Source organism: Callorhinchus milii, unplaced genomic scaffold, assembly GCF_018977255.1.
Source record: "Callorhinchus milii isolate IMCB2004 unplaced genomic scaffold, IMCB_Cmil_1.0 Scaffold8, whole genome shotgun sequence".
NCBI lineage: Eukaryota > Metazoa > Chordata > Chondrichthyes > Chimaeriformes > Callorhinchidae > Callorhinchus > Callorhinchus milii.
In genome coordinates, this window is record NW_024704749.1 from 12,765,857 (window position 1) to 12,782,605 (window position 16,749).

The 16,749-nt window shown below is 52.4% G+C and overlaps 2 protein-coding genes across 4 annotated transcripts; one reads left to right on the forward strand and one right to left on the reverse strand.

Annotated features, from left to right (window-relative positions):
* Nucleotides 1-583: 583 nt before the first annotated feature.
* si:ch211-222n4.2 (CCDC92 and CCDC74_C domain-containing protein) lies at nucleotides 584-6,023 on the forward strand. The gene is made up of 10 exons (XM_042337558.1): nucleotides 584-644; nucleotides 2,044-2,254; nucleotides 2,779-2,995; nucleotides 3,322-3,363; nucleotides 3,793-3,870; nucleotides 4,137-4,230; nucleotides 4,461-4,656; nucleotides 5,011-5,108; nucleotides 5,591-5,647; nucleotides 5,763-6,023. The coding sequence occupies exons 2-10, from the start codon at nucleotides 2,147-2,149 to the stop codon at nucleotides 5,896-5,898; spliced, it is 1,026 nt and encodes a 341-aa protein (XP_042193492.1). The 5' UTR covers nucleotides 584-644; nucleotides 2,044-2,146; the 3' UTR covers nucleotides 5,899-6,023.
* Nucleotides 5,873-16,454, reverse strand: smpd4 (sphingomyelin phosphodiesterase 4). 3 transcript variants are annotated; one of them, XM_042337555.1, is made up of 19 exons: nucleotides 16,297-16,454; nucleotides 16,009-16,095; nucleotides 15,284-15,426; nucleotides 15,087-15,162; nucleotides 14,740-14,848; nucleotides 14,460-14,512; nucleotides 13,657-13,805; nucleotides 13,119-13,251; nucleotides 12,843-12,914; nucleotides 11,278-11,367; nucleotides 10,368-10,522; nucleotides 10,042-10,132; nucleotides 9,640-9,740; nucleotides 9,201-9,364; nucleotides 8,366-8,571; nucleotides 8,000-8,236; nucleotides 7,399-7,530; nucleotides 6,879-7,007; nucleotides 5,873-6,685 (listed from the first exon to the last, which is right to left on the reverse strand). In XM_042337555.1, the coding sequence occupies exons 1-19, from the start codon at nucleotides 16,333-16,335 to the stop codon at nucleotides 6,368-6,370; spliced, it is 2,484 nt and encodes an 827-aa protein (XP_042193489.1). In that variant the 5' UTR covers nucleotides 16,336-16,454; the 3' UTR covers nucleotides 5,873-6,367. The 3 variants fall into 3 exon arrangements, with proteins under 3 accessions (XP_042193489.1, XP_042193490.1, XP_042193491.1); XM_042337556.1 differs by lacking the exon at nucleotides 11,278-11,367; XM_042337557.1 differs by lacking the exons at nucleotides 14,460-14,512; nucleotides 14,740-14,848.
* Between the last annotated feature and the right edge of the window lie 295 nt (nucleotides 16,455-16,749).

Here is a 16,749-nt window from a genome sequence, read left to right on the forward strand (position 1 = left end):
GGGAGTGTGGGGCTGATGGGGGGTGTGGGGCTGATGGGGGGTGTGGGGCTGATGGGGGGTGTGGGGCTGATGGGGGGGTGTGGGGCTGATGGGGGGTGTGGGGCTGATGGGGGTGTGTGGGGCTGATGGGGGGTGTGGGGCTGATGGGGAGTGTTGGGGCTGATGGGGAGTGTTGGGGCTGATGGGGGGTGTTGGGGCTGATGGGGAGTGGTGGGGCTGATGGGGAGTGTTGGGGCTAAAGCAGAGGTGAGTTTTCTGTGTTCAGAAAAATGTTGGGATCAGCCGCAAAGGCCCCTTAACAACGGCCATCGCCCCCTAACAACGGCCATCGCCCCCTAACAACGGCCATCGCCCCCTAACAACGGCCATCGCCCCTAAAACGGCCATCGCCCCCTAACAACGGCCATCGCCCCCTAACAACGGCCATCGCCCCCTAACAACGGCCATCGCCCCCTAACAACGGCCATCGCCCCCTAACAACGGCCATCGCCCCCTAACAACGGCCATCGCCCCCTAACAACGGCCATCGCCCCCTAACAACGATCATTCTCACCCCCTAGCAACCGCCACTCTCACGCTTAGCAACGGCCACTCTGGCCCTTAGCAACAGCTGTTGTTGGCGCCGCTCGGGCTGTGGAGCTGCGGTGAGTCCGGAAGGCGACCCCCCCCCCCCCCCCCACCCCCGGGGCACCCGCGACCCCCCCCTCACCGGGGCACCCGCGACCCCCCCCCCCCCCCCGGGCACCGACCTCTCACCGACGCCCGGACACACGGCCCGAGGCGGCGCGGCCCCTCTCTCTCTCCCCCCTGTCCCCCTCTCTCTCTCCCCCCTGTCCCCCCTCTCTCCCCCCCCTGTCCCCCCCCTCTCTCTCCCTGTCCCCCCCCTCTCTCTCTCCCCCTGTCCCCCTCTCTCTCCCCCCCCCTCTCTCTCCCTGTCCCCCCCCTCTCTCTCTCCCCCCGTCCCCCCCTCTCTCTCTCCTCCTGTCCCTCTCCCCCTGTCCCCCCCCTCTGTCCCCCCCCCCCCCCCCCCCCCCCCCCCCCCGGGGGCTCAGTGTCGCGGTTATTGCTCCACATTATGTTGTTACTGGTCCGCTGTCACTGTAACTAATATTAATATAATAATCTGTAAATGATTATTATTGATCTCCTGACTCACCGTCTCCCATTACAGGTGAGGCACAGGTTGGCGACAGCCACGGCTCAGGGTGGGGGGTAACCCCACAGGGGGTGGGGGGGGGACAGCTCAACCCCACATATCAGCCCTTGAGAGAGAGTCTGTGTATCTGTGTCTGTCTGTGTCCGTCTGTGTGTCTGTGTCCGTCTGTGTGTCTGTCTGTGTGTCTGTGTCCGTCTGTGTGTGTGTCCGTCTGTGTGTCTGTGTCTGTCTGTGTGTCTGTGTCTGTCTGTGTCTGTCTGTGTGTCTGTGTCCGTCTGTGTGTCTGTGTCTGGCCGAGCTTTCCCGCTGCCTGTTGTCCAGCTCGGACCACCCGACCCGTCAGTCAGGGTTGGTGGGCGCTGAGGGGGAAGGTTCCCTTCCTCACCCTAAACTCTTATCAATAACAAGTCTCCACTGCGCAGTTGACAGGGCAGGTAAACCGTGAGCCACTGTAAGTATTCCACTGTAATAACAATAATCCTCACGTCAGGGGGACGTCCCAAAGCGCAAATGCAAATTTTCCAGGAAGCAAAGCTCAGAACATAAGACCTGATTCCCAGACTCACTCTCTGCGCTGCGCTGCCTCTCGAAACATGCACTCCACACAGTCAACTCCTCAACCAAAGCAATTATCCAAACCAATTATACAGGTACAGAAGAAATCAACTTTCTGTCTTTCATTCAAACTAAGTATTATGCAACTATCTGAGTGGAGTGTAAAACCACACAAACAAATAGTGAACTTTCAGTAGCTGGAAATTGCTCTTCAATTATTGTCCGATCAATATACAATTAAGTGGAGTCACTGTACTTGACAACAGATTGCAGTTGTTTGGAAAAAGTTTGAAGAATATAAATGAATTAATTAGCATTTCCCTCTCCCACAGTGGTTGAAAGTTGTGATCTTATGAGACTGTTGTAAAAGAGCAATTCGCTCAGATTGATCCCCAAAATGGGCTGTTGAACGGATTCTGCAGCGAGCACCCAAACATGTTGAAAACAGCCGGAAAAATTTATTTGAAAATAAGGAAACCTGGAATTCAAAGGCAATTCAAGAGGCCGGAGATAGAATCGTCTGACATTCAGTTAAAGACCAAAGTTTGTGCTAAGACTTTTAGAGTTTTTGCCCTGGATGTTTGTGAGCCAACGTTTAACTATTAGGAAAAAAAAATATTTATCATGAGACATCTGTTAGTTTTTAATGTTTTTTTTGTGTTGCAATATAAGCATAAAAAGTGCAGTAAACTTTCAGTCTAGCAACTCTTGTTTTTAAGATAATACATATAAAGTCTGAAAGCAGAAGGTTTAATAATAAAAGACAAATCTGCTGTGTATTTATCTAGATGTATGTAATAATCGGTTGACAAAAAGAAACACAAATTGAAAGCTTGTTATTTTTTGCAACTTGGACAAACAGCTTGTGACAGGAGTTATTATTATTGGTCGCCTCTGGTTCGGTTGGATTTGTAACTCAATAGAACTAAAAAAAATTGGAATTCTATTTTAAAGTGTTCTCTTCTGGAGAAATGTCAAGCAATAACTTGCCCCCTCCGGGCAATCTACCTCAGTGGTCCCGTGTCGGGATACTGGATAAATCTCGTTACCCTCGTGCTTTCCTGCAGGACAAACTCCAGCCTCTGCCTCCTGCTGCTCCGGCCACAGACACAGCAACAAATGGAGCTGCTGCCAAGTGTGACCCGCTGTTTGGCTATCAGGATGTGGACCCTTGGCAGAGAGTTTCTGCCCTGGAGAAAAACCTCACATTCCTGCAGCAACAGCACTCGGACACTCTGGGCAAACTGCACGAGGAAATTGAGCTGCTTAAACAGGAAAACAAAGGTAAGGAACCTGTGCTATTCAATACAATACATTACAAGGTATATAATAAAGAATAATACTTGCATTTGATATAGCGCTTTTCACGTCTTCTAGACGTCTCAAAGCACTTCACAGAATAGACTGAAAGTGAATGACTGTATATTTGATACAGTCGTTCTACTGAGATATAAATGCAGCAGCCAATTGTGCACAGCAGCGTCCCACAAACAGTCGTGTAGCTTCAAAATGTTGAGGATCTTGCCTCCGGCGCTAAACACACCCATTCTTCCTCACGTTTCCTCTTGTCTGTATTCTCACGTGACATTTCTTTTTGTATTTTTCTACAGATCTTCATTTTAAGATTATTATGAACCCGAGAAGCCCAAATGGTAAAGTTCCTTATCAGTATGTATGGTGTGTAAGTGATTGTGTGTAGTGTGACTGTGTGTACTGTGTGACGGTATGACTGTGTGATTGTGTGGTGTTATTTCTGTGACTTCTCCACTGACTGACCACAGTGGATTCTCTGCTTGCAAATGGCCAGCAATGATCCATTGTCCCAGACAGTGTTGGCTGTGGAGCAGGAGTTTGCTGATCTGCCTGGCTCTAGTGGGAGATGATAAACTGGCTGTGGGAGCTGGTGTTGTTAGTGCTGCCCCTCCGTCTGGGGTGGGGGCTGCTCCTGCCTAGGCTGAATGGCCTTCTCCTGTTCCTATATATATCGGACTCATTGTACGCTGACTTCCACCTTGGAATTCGGGGTCTTGTGTTGGATGTATGTTTCTTGCAGGTTTTAAATTGCACTTGTTTTATTCCAGAAAGGATCTCCTCTGGGATTTCTCAAAGTAGTTCATTTACAGACTGCGCTCAGCCAAGTCCTGGAGAATATTCCACAGGTAAACAGCCACCACACAGCTCTCCTCACACTCAGACTTTCAGTCGTGTTGGGTTTGACATTATTCATGTCACCAAAAGGTAACCAGGGCTTGTAAGGTGATTGATCTGAGATTGCTATGGCCCCACCAGTTCCTCTGGCGCTCACACTTGATGTAAAAGGTCCTGTGGGCCGGCTGTAGTTGCTCCAACTCGCAGCGGGATAAGCTTGGACAATTAGGAATAGCTCCCAAGTGCCTCACTGCCTCCTGATTGTGTTGTGTTACAGACAGAGCCCAGGCGCGGCCCAGCCGACTGCCCTGCGCTGTACAGACGGAGGAGGGGTCGGCTCAGAGGCTCTGCACTGACAAAGACGATCACAGGTAAATAATAACAACCCCAACACCTTCCACATCAGCAGCACGTCTCAGAGCGCTTCACAGTATTCACTGTAGCGTGTAGTGACTAGTTTGCAGGCCAGAAATTCACCATAAGCTTCGCTCCCTGACTGATATGCAGTTACAGTGCTCACAAACAGCACTCGTACTGCTGACACAGAACAGAGAAAGCTGTATGTTGTGGCCACTAATAGACATCTCTTTCCCTGTGGCAGGAGCTGGAGAGGGGAGGTTGCCCAGCCGGTGATGGCTCTGCCTGGGGCCCTGGACCACACACAGATGCTGATCATATCACTGACGCCCCTCCTGGTCCAGATCAATCACTCACTGCCTCCTCGCCCACCCACCCTGCAGGAGTGCCAGCTCATCATCCAGCACATGCACAGCACCAGCGACCTGCAGTCTCGGGAGGTAACAACAACTTGTTTTATATCGCATCCCACAGCGCTGGGTAACCAAAGCCTATTCCCAGTGTCCTGTCCGGCCACAACCAACGTCCAACTGAAATGTTCGTTTGCAATTAACTAGTTCACATTTACTACACAAGACAAATGCTGGTGACAAGTTACAGAATGAACAATGTGACCAGTTGACCCCCATGTGATGGGATGTGATGTTGGGGCCACACCTCTGTCCTGTTGATCCTGTTACTCACATCATAGGTTCTCAGTGTTACAGATGAGCGAGAGCACTGGTGAGAGTGTAATGTTGTTGTTATTGGCCGGGGTGAGAGCTAAACATGACGTGTGTAACGGCCTTTCTCAGCTGCTTCGCCTGAAGACCAATCTGGGAGAGATCCTGTTTGCCAACAAGTGGTCTCCAGATGCCTATCTCCTGGCCAAGGCCTACCTCGCTGAGCACAGGTCAGGGTTTTTACCTCATTCATTGTCTTTACTGGAAACAGCTTTAATTCAGTTTTTATAACCAAACCGAAATGTTGCCCACATTCACCAGAGCTGCCCACCATACTGTCTGTGCCCCCACTGCGCCCTTTGTAACTAAAGTCCAGCTGAAATGTTCTCTGGCGATTAACTGATTCATTTACCACAGCAATTGCCGGTTATTGGTTACAGGTTATCCATGTGAACGTGTTACTGGATTCTTCTGATCAGCAGCCTTCACCCTGATCACACCACGATCCTAACCTTATACACTGGAGCTTTGCTTGTGGAGTGGGGGGAATATTGTACACGTTGCCCAGTGGTTGTGGCTGGTGTGACACTGGGCGGGTGGGAGGCTCACAGGTTTAGCTAACACCTCGGCCGAGTATACTTAAAAACCTCAATGTGGAAAACAAATTGCTCCCAACCCCCAACCAGCCGTCTGAATGTGTTTTTCCTTCTAGACAGAACGATGGGATGCGACTCCCCAAAGTGCCTCTGAGACATTCATCAAAAAAAATGTAAGTTTCCAACAGTCCTCAGTGCTGTGCCCTGAGAGGGCAGTGCCCCCTGAGAGGGAGACCCTGCCCTGTGCCCCTGCCTCCCCCCCACACTGACCCTGGTTTCCCTCCCCAGGCCAGACAGCCGGCTGCCCATAGCAGACAGGGTTGTGCTCCCAGCTCTGAAGCAGACGGTGGGGAACAGGGTGTCCGAGCGGCAGAAGCGAGTCCAGACTGTGCAGAAGAGTCGTTACCGGAAGGTTTTATTGTGATGCTGTAACACAGAGCCAGTGCTGCCCCCTAGTGACCGCACGCTGCTCACACACACACCAGCCGCCACGTGGGTTTCTGTACAGTACAAATCACCTCACTATGCATTAAACTTCCTTATACTGTTCCCACGGTCCAGCATCTAATAACGGGCAACGGCACCTGTCGCCCACCTCCACACTGCACAACACCAAACAAAATCAGACCTGATCAAATCTGGCCTTGTCTGAGCTGTCACTCCGGGAATATTTATTTATTGTTAAGCAGAATATCATGTTCTTTCTCCTTCACCAGAAGTGATCGCAGGATTCCACTTTCTTACAAAACCGTCACCAGTTTAATTTCATACAAAATTCGCAAAAGCTCAGTGTTGGTTTTGACACTTTATATAAAACAATTTCCGCTGTGGAGAAAGCAGCGTAAAAAATATTTTTCTAACCAGAAAAAACAGGAATTTCTTGGGCATTAATATCAGGATTGATGTGGCCTCCGGTGCTGAGTGAGGAGGGTCTGCACGGCAGCGTAGAGAAAGCCCCCACCCAGGAGCAGGAGCAGGGACAGGGCAGGGCACATGTTGAAGTAATAGCCGATGAGTAGCAGGAGGCAGAGGGAGGACAGAGTGCGGTAACTGGCCAGGAATCGCAGGCTGACCCGTGGCTGGGGGGGTGAGTGAGGTGTCAGGGGGCTACATCGGGCCTTGCTGCTCCGCTCCGGCGGCACCAGGCACCAGCTCATCAGCCTCCCCACAAAGGTCTCCCGCTGGCACAGCGCAGCCAGCTCACCACAGAACTACAGCAAAGAAAAAAAAGCACAGAGACACGAGTTAGATCACTCGTCATTACTCATCTACATTCATCTCTTTCTCGTGTTATTGCTCAGAGAGAGAAAGGAGCGATGGGGAGAGAGACAGACAGAGGGAGGGAGGGAGAGAGAGAGAGATGGGGGGGGGGGGGGGGGGGGGGAGTCAGACAGATAGACTTACTCGCTGGTTGATGGCTGACGAGAGTTTAAACAGCAGGCGGACGAGGACACTACTCTCAAAGCTGCGGATGGGCTGGAGCTCAGGGTCTCCCTGATACTCGATCTCAAAGCGCCGCAGTCCATTGATGATCTGCAAACAATTACCTCAGTCTGTCACATCTCAGCCACAACTCTCACCCATCACTTCATCTATAGTCAGTGCTGACCTCCTTGGGTTATCCTCCCCCCCCCCCCCAATGTAAACAGCATACAGAATTCCACCCAGTCTTAGAAAAGATCACACAGGAGGGACTGAAATTGAAACAATCTGGAATTTGTCAGCCTGAATAATAATAATCCTTGCATTTGACAAAGCACCTTATCACACTGTTGAGATCTCAAAGCGCTTCACAGGATACACTGTAAAGTGATTCACTATTTTATGGGTGAAACAAGATAGACAATTGCACACATCAGTATCTTCCCCCCCCCCCCCCCATACACACACACACAGTGTAACTGAGAGTGGAGGTTTATCGTACCTGGTATCTGCCCAGTGGGGTGAGGATCAGCCCGTGGTCTCCCTGCACACAGTCAGGGAGGCTGGGCTGGCTGCTCTCCTCACTGGCCGCCCCCACACTGCTGGACAGCTGGCTGACCTGCGAGGGGTTTAACTGCAGAGACAAACAGCACAAGGTCAACCTTTCATATTTCACCAACAAATGTTTGTTGAAGTTGTTGATGTTTGTTGAAATGAAGAAACAAATGTTTCTTCAGGTATTAAACCACTGATGATTTAATCAATGGTTTAATACCTGAAGAAGGTGAGAAATATCCACGCCTATCCTGGAGCAATCATTAGTCAGTGACTGCGAACGGCTGAGCACCGGGTGGGAAAGGGACATAGGAACAGGAGGCCATTCAGCCACTCGAGCCTGTTCCGCCATTCTATAAGATCATGGCTGATCTCAACCTCAACTCCAATTACCCGTCCTTGTCCCATTTCTCTTGATACCCTGACCTAATAAATATCTATCTGAAGAGAGGGGGAGGCTGCGTGCGGAGCCCCCATCCCTCCCCTGGCTTCCACCTGACCACTCACCCAAACCCAGAGTCTCTCGTGGACACAACCTTGACATTTACCCGGAACATGTTGCACAAATACTCCAGCGACTTCTCCAAATACTCGTCTGTTTTCCTGATGCCGTCGGGTCCCAGGTCGTACAGGTCAGAGCCGCAGTAACCGGCGTTGCCAAGACTGGAACCGGACAATCCCAGCAATGCCAGCAGCCCCGCTCCAGCTGTCTGTTCCGCACTCTGCTTCGAGATAGACTTTGCCGTCTGTTTGGCCAACGCAATCAACTGCGCCAGCTTCAGCACCTGCAGAGAGTGCGGCCACATCACGTACATCAGCTCAGTGCCAAGTGTGTGTGTATACACTGTGAGATCAGTGCTGTGTGTGTGTGTGTACGCTGCGGGGTGGACGCTGTGCGAGTGAGCGGGACTCACCAGGCTCCTCATCTCGGTGCCGAACATGGGTTTATAATCACAGTTCTGACCCTCCAGGTTGTAGACATGACTCTTCACCCTGAAGGAGGCGTCTGGCACCGGCGATTGCCACGGGGCCAGGAAGCTGCCACCCAGCGCCGAGGGTGTGTACGCACGGTGCTGCCGGGATGGGTGGATGTGGTCGGGCTCCAGCAGCAGGTTCTCGGCTATCGTCACAAAAAAAAACTCCCGTTACAAAGTCACACAGTAACAAGCCATTCCCCAGCCAGTTTGTCCCACTCTTCCCTCCCCTCCTCTCTCCCTCCCCTTTCTCCCTCCCTCCTAACCTCCCTGCCTCCCACTCTCTCCCTTCTCTCTCCACTCCCTCCCCTACCCCCCCACTCCTTTCCCCCTCTCTCCCTTCTCCCTCCCCCTCCATTGTAAATCTGGAACTCTCTCTCTCCGCCAAAAGCCTGTGGATTGTGGCTGGATTCATTCACATCTTCAAGACTGAGGTGGAGAGATGTTTGTGAGGTCAGGGTATTAAGCGATACGAGGCAAAGGCAGGTAATTGAACTTGATGTACAGATCTTATAGAATGGCGTAACAGGCTCGAGGGGCTGAATGGCCTCCTCCTGTTTCTATGTTCCAATATGTGATTAACCATCTTAAACACATCTCTCCTGACAATCAGCCAGCGCTGTGGGCAGTGAGCTCCGTGCTCACACTCTTTGTGTAACAGCTCTGGCTAGAGTTCTTTCGAGTTGTACAAATCAGCCATAACAGTCTAACAGAATGGTGGAATGAGCTGGAGGGGCTGAATGGCCTCCTCCTTTGCCCGCTGGGTGGTGCTCACCTTCACTGACCAGCTCGGCGAGGTTAGGCTGACTGTACACCTTTGCCACACGGTAAACCATCAACGCGTTGCGGGGGCTGACCAGGTCTGTGCGCAGGGCCCGGCTCACAAAGCCCTGGAACAGCCGTGTGTAGAGCAGTAGGTTCTCCTGCACGAAGGGGGCCCTGGGAGCAGCACAACAGTTCACATCTATACACAGCAGCAGCTCTGAGCCCTTAATTTATAATAACAATAATCCTTGCATTTACAGCAACTCTTCACGTCGTTGAGCCGTTCCCAAAGTGTGTAACAGAATATACTGTAAAGTGTAGTGACTGTGTATTTTGTGGGTGAAACGCGGCAGCCAATTGTGCACAGCAGTGAGTGTCCCACAAACAGTCGTGGATTGAGTGAACAAATGAAATGAAAGCTGGGAATGAAAAGTAAAGTTGTTCATTACCATTTGTCAGGCACACTGCGGTCAGCCTGCTCGTGGGTGTGAGCCACTCGCTCGGACGCATATCTCCAGGGCTGCAGGTAGCTGAGCCATGTCTCCAACACCTAGAGAGACAGAGAGATGGGAGGTAAACGGGAGAGAGAAACAGAGAGAGGGAAAGAGACGAGGTAGGAAAACAATCATTGGGTGTCCACATAATTACACACATGGATACAAGGATACTTCTCTCTGATACAAATACAAGCGAAGAGAAGACAATCATCAGTGTTTAACCTCACCGGCTGGAATGAAAGGTACTGTGTAAATGTAATTTTATATTGCATATGTACACAGGGAGGCGATACACACACATACACATAGGATACACACACAGGGAGGCAACACGCACAGGAAGGAGATACATACAGCTCTGAAGGAGGCGTCCAGCGGCCAATGTCCAAAACAGTGCTGCAGGAATACGTAGAACTTGTGCTGAACGAAGCGGGGAATGGCGAGCCTGGAGAGTCATAGGGAAACTCACTGAAACTCAGCACATCAGAGACACGGCAATATGTCAGAGAGACACCTCTCCAATAGCAGAGATTAGGTAACACAACGTGAATCCACACTGAAACCCAGAGCAAAGAGTGACTCCGGCAGCACAGACAGCCAATCACAGTCACTACGCTGTGCAGCGTGCAGGTGTCGTGGTTTGTGCCCACTGTGAACATTATTGTTGTTTAAGGACGAACCTCTTGAAGTCCTCTAGGGGGCTGTTGGTGTGCGGGTGAGCAGAGGAGGAGGGCCCGGGGGTCTCGGGGCCACTCAGGCAGCAGGAGAACGAGTGCAGGTGTTTGATCAGAAGCCGCACCGTCAGGACGTGCTCCTCTGTGGGGGTGAAGGGCTCCTGTGGGCGGGAAACACACTCAGCCGCGCGCAGATCACTAAAGCCACCGGGAGACACGGAATAACACACCATCCCCACGTAATAGCGGGAACTGTCTGGGCTGGTTCACTGATCCCTCACACCACCCCCACCCCACCGCAGCAGGTTTGGGCATTTGAATGTTTGCAGAGAATTTTTTTCTCCTTTTTAGGTTCAATTCCTGTTCCCATTCCTTAAAATCCAACTCACTCCCCAAAAAACGTGCTCTGGGATCATTCCCACTCATTCCAACATGCTGACGTGCAGAGAGAGAGAGAGAGAAAGAGAGAGATGTACACAACGGATGGGATTCGAGCAGCAGAACCAGGTGAGGTGGTGAGATTTTCCAGTTAATAATTCAAGCTGCCGGGACTGTGACCCCAGGAAGATGATTGGGTTAAAACACAGTCACTGATACACAGAGAGAGAGAGAGAGAGACACTGATACAGAGAGAGAGACATGATACACACACAGAGAGAGACACTGATACACAGAGAGAGAGAGAGAGGGACACTGATACACAGAGAGAGAGAGACTGATGCACATACAGAGAGACATGGTGAAAACCACCGACAGCCACGTGGGGGGAAATCAGGCTTTATCTCCGGGTTGGAGTCAGTGTTGGCTGCTGACGGCAGTCAGTGCTCGAACGAGGGGCAGCTTTCACTGTGTGGCTTGTGAGAATAAAAAAAAATGAGAGAGAGAGACAGAGAGAGAGAATAAAATAAACAGGTACTTGGTAGGTGTGGAAGGTGCCGTGAGCTGGCAGCGTTGTGGTGCTGTACGGAGTACTGCAAACACCCAGACGGTAACGCAGCACCTCCAACTGAGGGGTTAACATCCAGAGAACACACACCACACAGGGACAGGCATTAATCACACAGAAAGAGAGAGAGAAACATTACACACACTGAGTAACGGCAGGCAAAAACACTTCATCACTGAGTATTTACACACACACATTGACACAACACACACTGACACGTACACACTGACACTCACACAGATACACGCAGACTGAGACACACACAGTAACACAGTGACACTGACACATACACGCTCTAACACACACTGACACATACACACTAACACACAGACAATCTAACACACACACACAGACTGACACATGTAGCCCTACAGGTTTAACCCCCACTCTGCCGACCTGTAACTGTGCTTTACTTTTTCGAAGGAGGGTTTTGGACACTTCACTGCCTCACTGTTTTAGCCTCGCAGTGAGCGGAGGTGTACTGTAGGTTTCCACCTCACGCACACGCACACACACAGGCCAGCAGCAGTGCAGGGGTTAAACCTTGCCTGGGCACAAATATATCAACATCAGAATTCTAACACCATTCACTGCCTTAAGATCATCGACAGACAGACAGGAACCGGCCGCAGTAAAGGGTTAAATTAAACAGCAAGCAGGTCAGGTTAATATAACCCTCTGAGGACCAAAAATCTAAATGTTTTCACGGTGATGGATTTACCAGCACCCACTCTCTCCCCCGCCCCCACCCCCCACTTTGAGCGTGACAGGAGGTCGCAGTCCTCACGGGGTTAAGGAGTTAGCTGTTGGTTGACTTTAATGATGTGAATACCTGCGCCCTGGGCTGGAACCGCAGTGACACAAGCCAGTCAGTCAGTCAGCACCGAAACCACAACATGCTCAGAAGAGAGAAAAATACAATGATGCAGAACCAATGCACATGCAGTCAGAGCCACAACCATAAAGCCATGCAGAGCTACCCCACAGCTCCCTGTGCAGCACTGGCTGCCCCCTCACAGGACAGCTCAGCATCTACACAGGAGACCGGGGCGGGTTTAAAGGCAATCTGCCAATTCAGAACTTTCTATAGTCCAGAACATGCAGCTCCTCTCTCCATCCTTCTCTCCGCACCCAGCCCTGACCACTGTACTGTAAGCTCACCTGTGGCTAACAATGGTTACTGCTACAGATTGGCAAAATATCAGCCTTGTGGCAGAGTATGTGTTCCCCAAACCAGATAACATTAACCCTGAAACTATCAGAGAGCCTTTCCTCTCCCTCCCCCCCACACACAGCAACTGGCTCTTCATAAACATGTTGAAGCAGCTTCGAGAGCCGGTAACATACCAGAGCTTGCTTATACAGCCGCAGGAAAGCAGGTTAGCCAGCTGGTTTGCAAAAGCCGATCAATAACTAGAAGAGCATCGAGGCACTGAGACCAGCAGAGAAAGGCACAGAGAGAGGCACAGCTAAACAACAAGCCAGCAGTTGATCAAAAGTGCGCTGAGAATATGTGATGAACAGCAGGCACGTACCTTGGCCTGAGGCGACTGCATTTTCTGATATAATTCCAGGGAATAATGATGGAGCCACATTTCTACAAAGATCTGCAACACAGGAGGGAAAGGATGAGTCACGGCTTAATGTGTAAGTGTGTCTCACTAATAGGGTTCAGTGTGTGTGTGTACTGACCACCCCAGGTCTCACTAACAGGGTAAAAACCCCACCCCTTCCCTCCTGATGGCGGCTCCCCCTGGGTGTGGTTCCATGGGAGGCAGATACCTTCTGGCACTGTAGCTGCAGTCACTCACCTGAAGCAGCATCTCTGATCGCCAGATCTCCTGTGCGGCCGGGTCTGTGGTGACCGAGGGCTGGTGAGAGATATGGCGCTTGAGGAGACTGGTGTGTGGCCCGGTGTAGGATGTGAACGGGACCGTCTGAGCTCTGGAGCAGAGAGAACACAAAGCCAGTGAGTGAGGGAGGGAGGGAGGGACACCAAAGTCTCTGTCCAGATTATTATAATAATCTCTAATCCCTGCATTTGATACAGCACCTTATTACATAATTGAGACGTCTCAAAGCACTTCACAGAATATACTATAAAGTGTATTTTATGGATGAAACGCGGCAGCCAATTGCGCACAGCAGCGTCCCACAAACAGTCGTGGATTGAGTGACTTTTTTTGAAGGATTATTAGCCCGGAAAGCAATCCACCAATCGACTAACATCTGGGTTCCTACTTACTGCGAGGTAAAAGCATTGGCGCGTGGAGTAAGGAAATTTGCCTAAGATTTTGCCCTGCCGGGATTCAAACCGATGGGGGGGGGGGGGGAGACAGTGAGGGTTACCTGGGGGCCGGAGGGGATACAGCTCCACAGCCGGAGATGAACGGTGCTGGGGGGACACTGCCCTCCATGGGCAGGAAGTAGTTGAGGTACCTGTCCACCAGAATGAAGTAGGCACTGTCTGAGGTGCTGATGTGCCCAACTGGGAAGCTCTGTAACGGGAATGGAGTGGGACACTGCGTTATCAGGGACATCACGAGGGACCGGAACCACACATCAGCCTCCACTCTCCACCCAATGATGCAAACCAACAACAACAGCTTGCACCTATAGGCCGGGCTTTACACAGGATAGCATCTCAAAGAGCTTTACCCACTGGGGAAACTGCCGCTCTCTGTCCCTCTCCTCACAGTAAAGTTCCTGCGACCCTGCACTGACGCCTCATTTTCCTGCACAAAGGCTCCCGTTCCCCAGCATTGGGTTAGGTTCCACGGCCATTGCTCACCTGTGTCCTGACTGGTTCCCATCCATCCCCTCAGCTCCTGTTCCCCCACGCCAGCTGCTCTCACTGCCAGGCTGTTCCAACATCAGCTATTCTGGTCTGCGGAGGTTGTGGGGGCCGAGCGAACCATCAGGACAATGTCCAGTCAGGCTTGAGGTTCATGACTTGGTTTTACTGACTACTTACAGCTCCTGGAGCCGCACTGAGCTGGTTCAGCCTGTGCACCTGGGTTCACGGTTAGCACGGCATGTGCGCAAGCCAGAAGCCTAACACGACAGGCCTCAGTTTACCCACTTGGGACAGTATAAAGGCTACACACACACACAGCTGTTGTTGTTGTTGACCCACATCCTGACCCACTCACCCTCGGAGCGATGAGGTGAATGGCGAAATTCAGCAGGTAATATTCAAAGGGATCTGGTGGCTCGGGTCAAGGACCACATACAGGAATATTAAATAACTAACATCCTCCCCCCCCCCACCCTACACACACATACACAGCCTCACCCACACACACAGCTTCACCCCCCCCCCTACACACAGACAGCCTCACGCCCCACCCACACAGTTTCACCCCTCCCCCCTACACTCACACACACACACACACACCAAGGGAAATCGATCCAAGTCCAGTGAAAGGATACTGAATGAAAGGCTCAGGGCTGACATCCCAACCAAAGGGAAGTGCAGCTTATTGTGGTAGAGTGGGCAATCGGGCAGAACACCTTCCTGAATAGACGCCCTCACAGGACCCTGAGCAATAAAACACTCAACATCACCATCACCAAAACTCACCCCCGACCCCCCCCCAACAGTGAGCAGGACATCACACTTCCTCACCCCCAGCCACCCTCCCCTGCCAGGACACACACACACACACACACACACATGTGCTGCTGGAAGGGAAACGTACCCACAGATCAGCCCTTAGTATAATAATAATAAAATAATAATTACCACACGAGGCCCACGGCCCCCCCACTGCACTTACTGGAAGGTAGGAGATTGGGAATTCATACTTATAGTCTTCAGCCTGAAGTCTGTAAACCAACCTCATCATCGGCCCACTGTCAGAGAGAGAAGAGGCCATCGTCATCATCATCATCCTCACCGTCACGCCCTCCCTTCATGTGTGACCGTCTCGCGCTCTCTCCCCAGAGCGGTGACAGCAGATGTGGACACTCTTACCCGGGATCCAGAAACTCGCTGACGGTGTTGAAGTCGGTCGGGTGTGTCCGACTGTACAGGAACCGCAGGTTCCAACCCACAACGCTGCCGTCCAGACTCCCAAACACGTTCTCTACCAACCAGGGGAACACCACCTGCAGCTCCTGCCATCAATCAGCACAGCGCAGCACAGTCACTACACCTCCCCCCAGTCACTACACCCCCCCAGTCACTTCACCTCCCCACAGTCACTACACCCCCCCCACAGTCACTACACCTCCCCACAGTCACTACCCCCCCAGTCACTACCCCCCCCAGTCACTACACCCCCCCCCCCCCCAGTCACTACACCCCCCCCAGTCACTACACCTCCCCCAGTCACTACCCCCCCCAGTCACTACACCCCCCCCCAGTCACTACACCCCCCCCAGTCACTACACCCCCCCCCAGTCACTACCCCCCCCCAGTCACTACACCCCCCCCCAGTCACTACACCCCCCCAGTCACTACACCCCCCCCAGTCACTACAACCCCCACAGTCACTACAACCCCCCCCCAGTCACTACACCCTCCACAGTCACTACACCTCCTCCACACAGTCACTACACCTCCACAGTCACTACACCTCCTCCACAGTCACTACACCTCCTCCACAGTCACTACACCTCCCCACAGTCACTACACCTCCCCACAGTCACTACTCCCCTCCCCACACACACAGTCACTACACTGCCCCACACACAGACCTTGGGGGAATAGTCTTCCATCGCCTTCACCAGGTCATGGCATCGCTGCGCAATCGGTTTGTTTGAACAATCGGCTTTAAGCAAAGACTGTAACAACAACAACAACAATAACCTGAATGTGGCGGATCCCGGAGCCGCCGCTCCCCCCCCCTCCCCCCCCCGGGCCGCCCCCCCCCCCCCGGGCCGCCCCCCCCCCCCCGGGCCCCCCCCCCCCGGGCCGCCCCCCCCCCCCCGGGCCGCCCCCCCCCCCGGGCCGCCCCCCCTCGGGCCGCTCTCGGGGTGACTCACCAGGAGGTAGTTGGGCTGAGGCGGGGACAGGACGGCCATAGCGCCTCCCGCGCGGCCCCTCAGCCGCTCACACAGTCTGTCCAGTCCGAGGCCTCACTGACCGCCTCTCAGCCGAGGGTCTGTGTGTGTGTGTGTGTGTGAGGGTCTGTGTGTGTGTGTGTGTGAGGGGTCTGTGTGTGTGTGTGTGAGGGTCTGTGTGAGGGTCTGTGTGTGTGTGTGTGTGAGGGTCTGTGTCTCACTGTGTGTGTGAGGGTCTGTGTGTGTGTGTGGGTGTGTGTGTGAGGGTCTGTGTGTGTGTGTGTGTGTGTGTGGTGTGTGAGGGTCTGTGTGTGGTGAGGGTCTGTGTGTGAGGGGGTCTGTGTGTGTGTGTGTGTGAGGGTCTGTGTGTGTGTGTGAGGGTCTGTGTGTGTGTGTGTGTGAGGGGGTCTGTGAGGAGCGGGAAGACAGTCGCAT

Coding starts and splice junctions, on each gene's coding strand:
- si:ch211-222n4.2 (XM_042337558.1), top strand. CDS start 2,147: ATGTTGAAAACAGCCGGAAAAATTTATTTGAAAATAAGGAAACCTGGA. Junction 2,996..3,321: donor GCTTAAACAGGAAAACAAAG/GTAAGGAACCTG, acceptor ATTTTTCTACAG/ATCTTCATTTTAAGATTATT. Junction 4,657..5,010: donor GCGACCTGCAGTCTCGGGAG/GTAACAACAACT, acceptor GGCCTTTCTCAG/CTGCTTCGCCTGAAGACCAA.
- smpd4 (XM_042337555.1), bottom strand. CDS start 16,335: ATGGCCGTCCTGTCCCCGCCTCAGCCCAACTACCTCCTG. Junction 16,096..16,296: donor CTCAGCCCAACTACCTCCTG/GTGAGTCACCCC, acceptor TTGTTGTTACAG/TCTTTGCTTAAAGCCGATTG. Junction 13,806..14,459: donor TTCACCTCATCGCTCCGAGG/GTGAGTGGGTCA, acceptor TTCCCGTTACAG/AGCTTCCCAGTTGGGCACAT.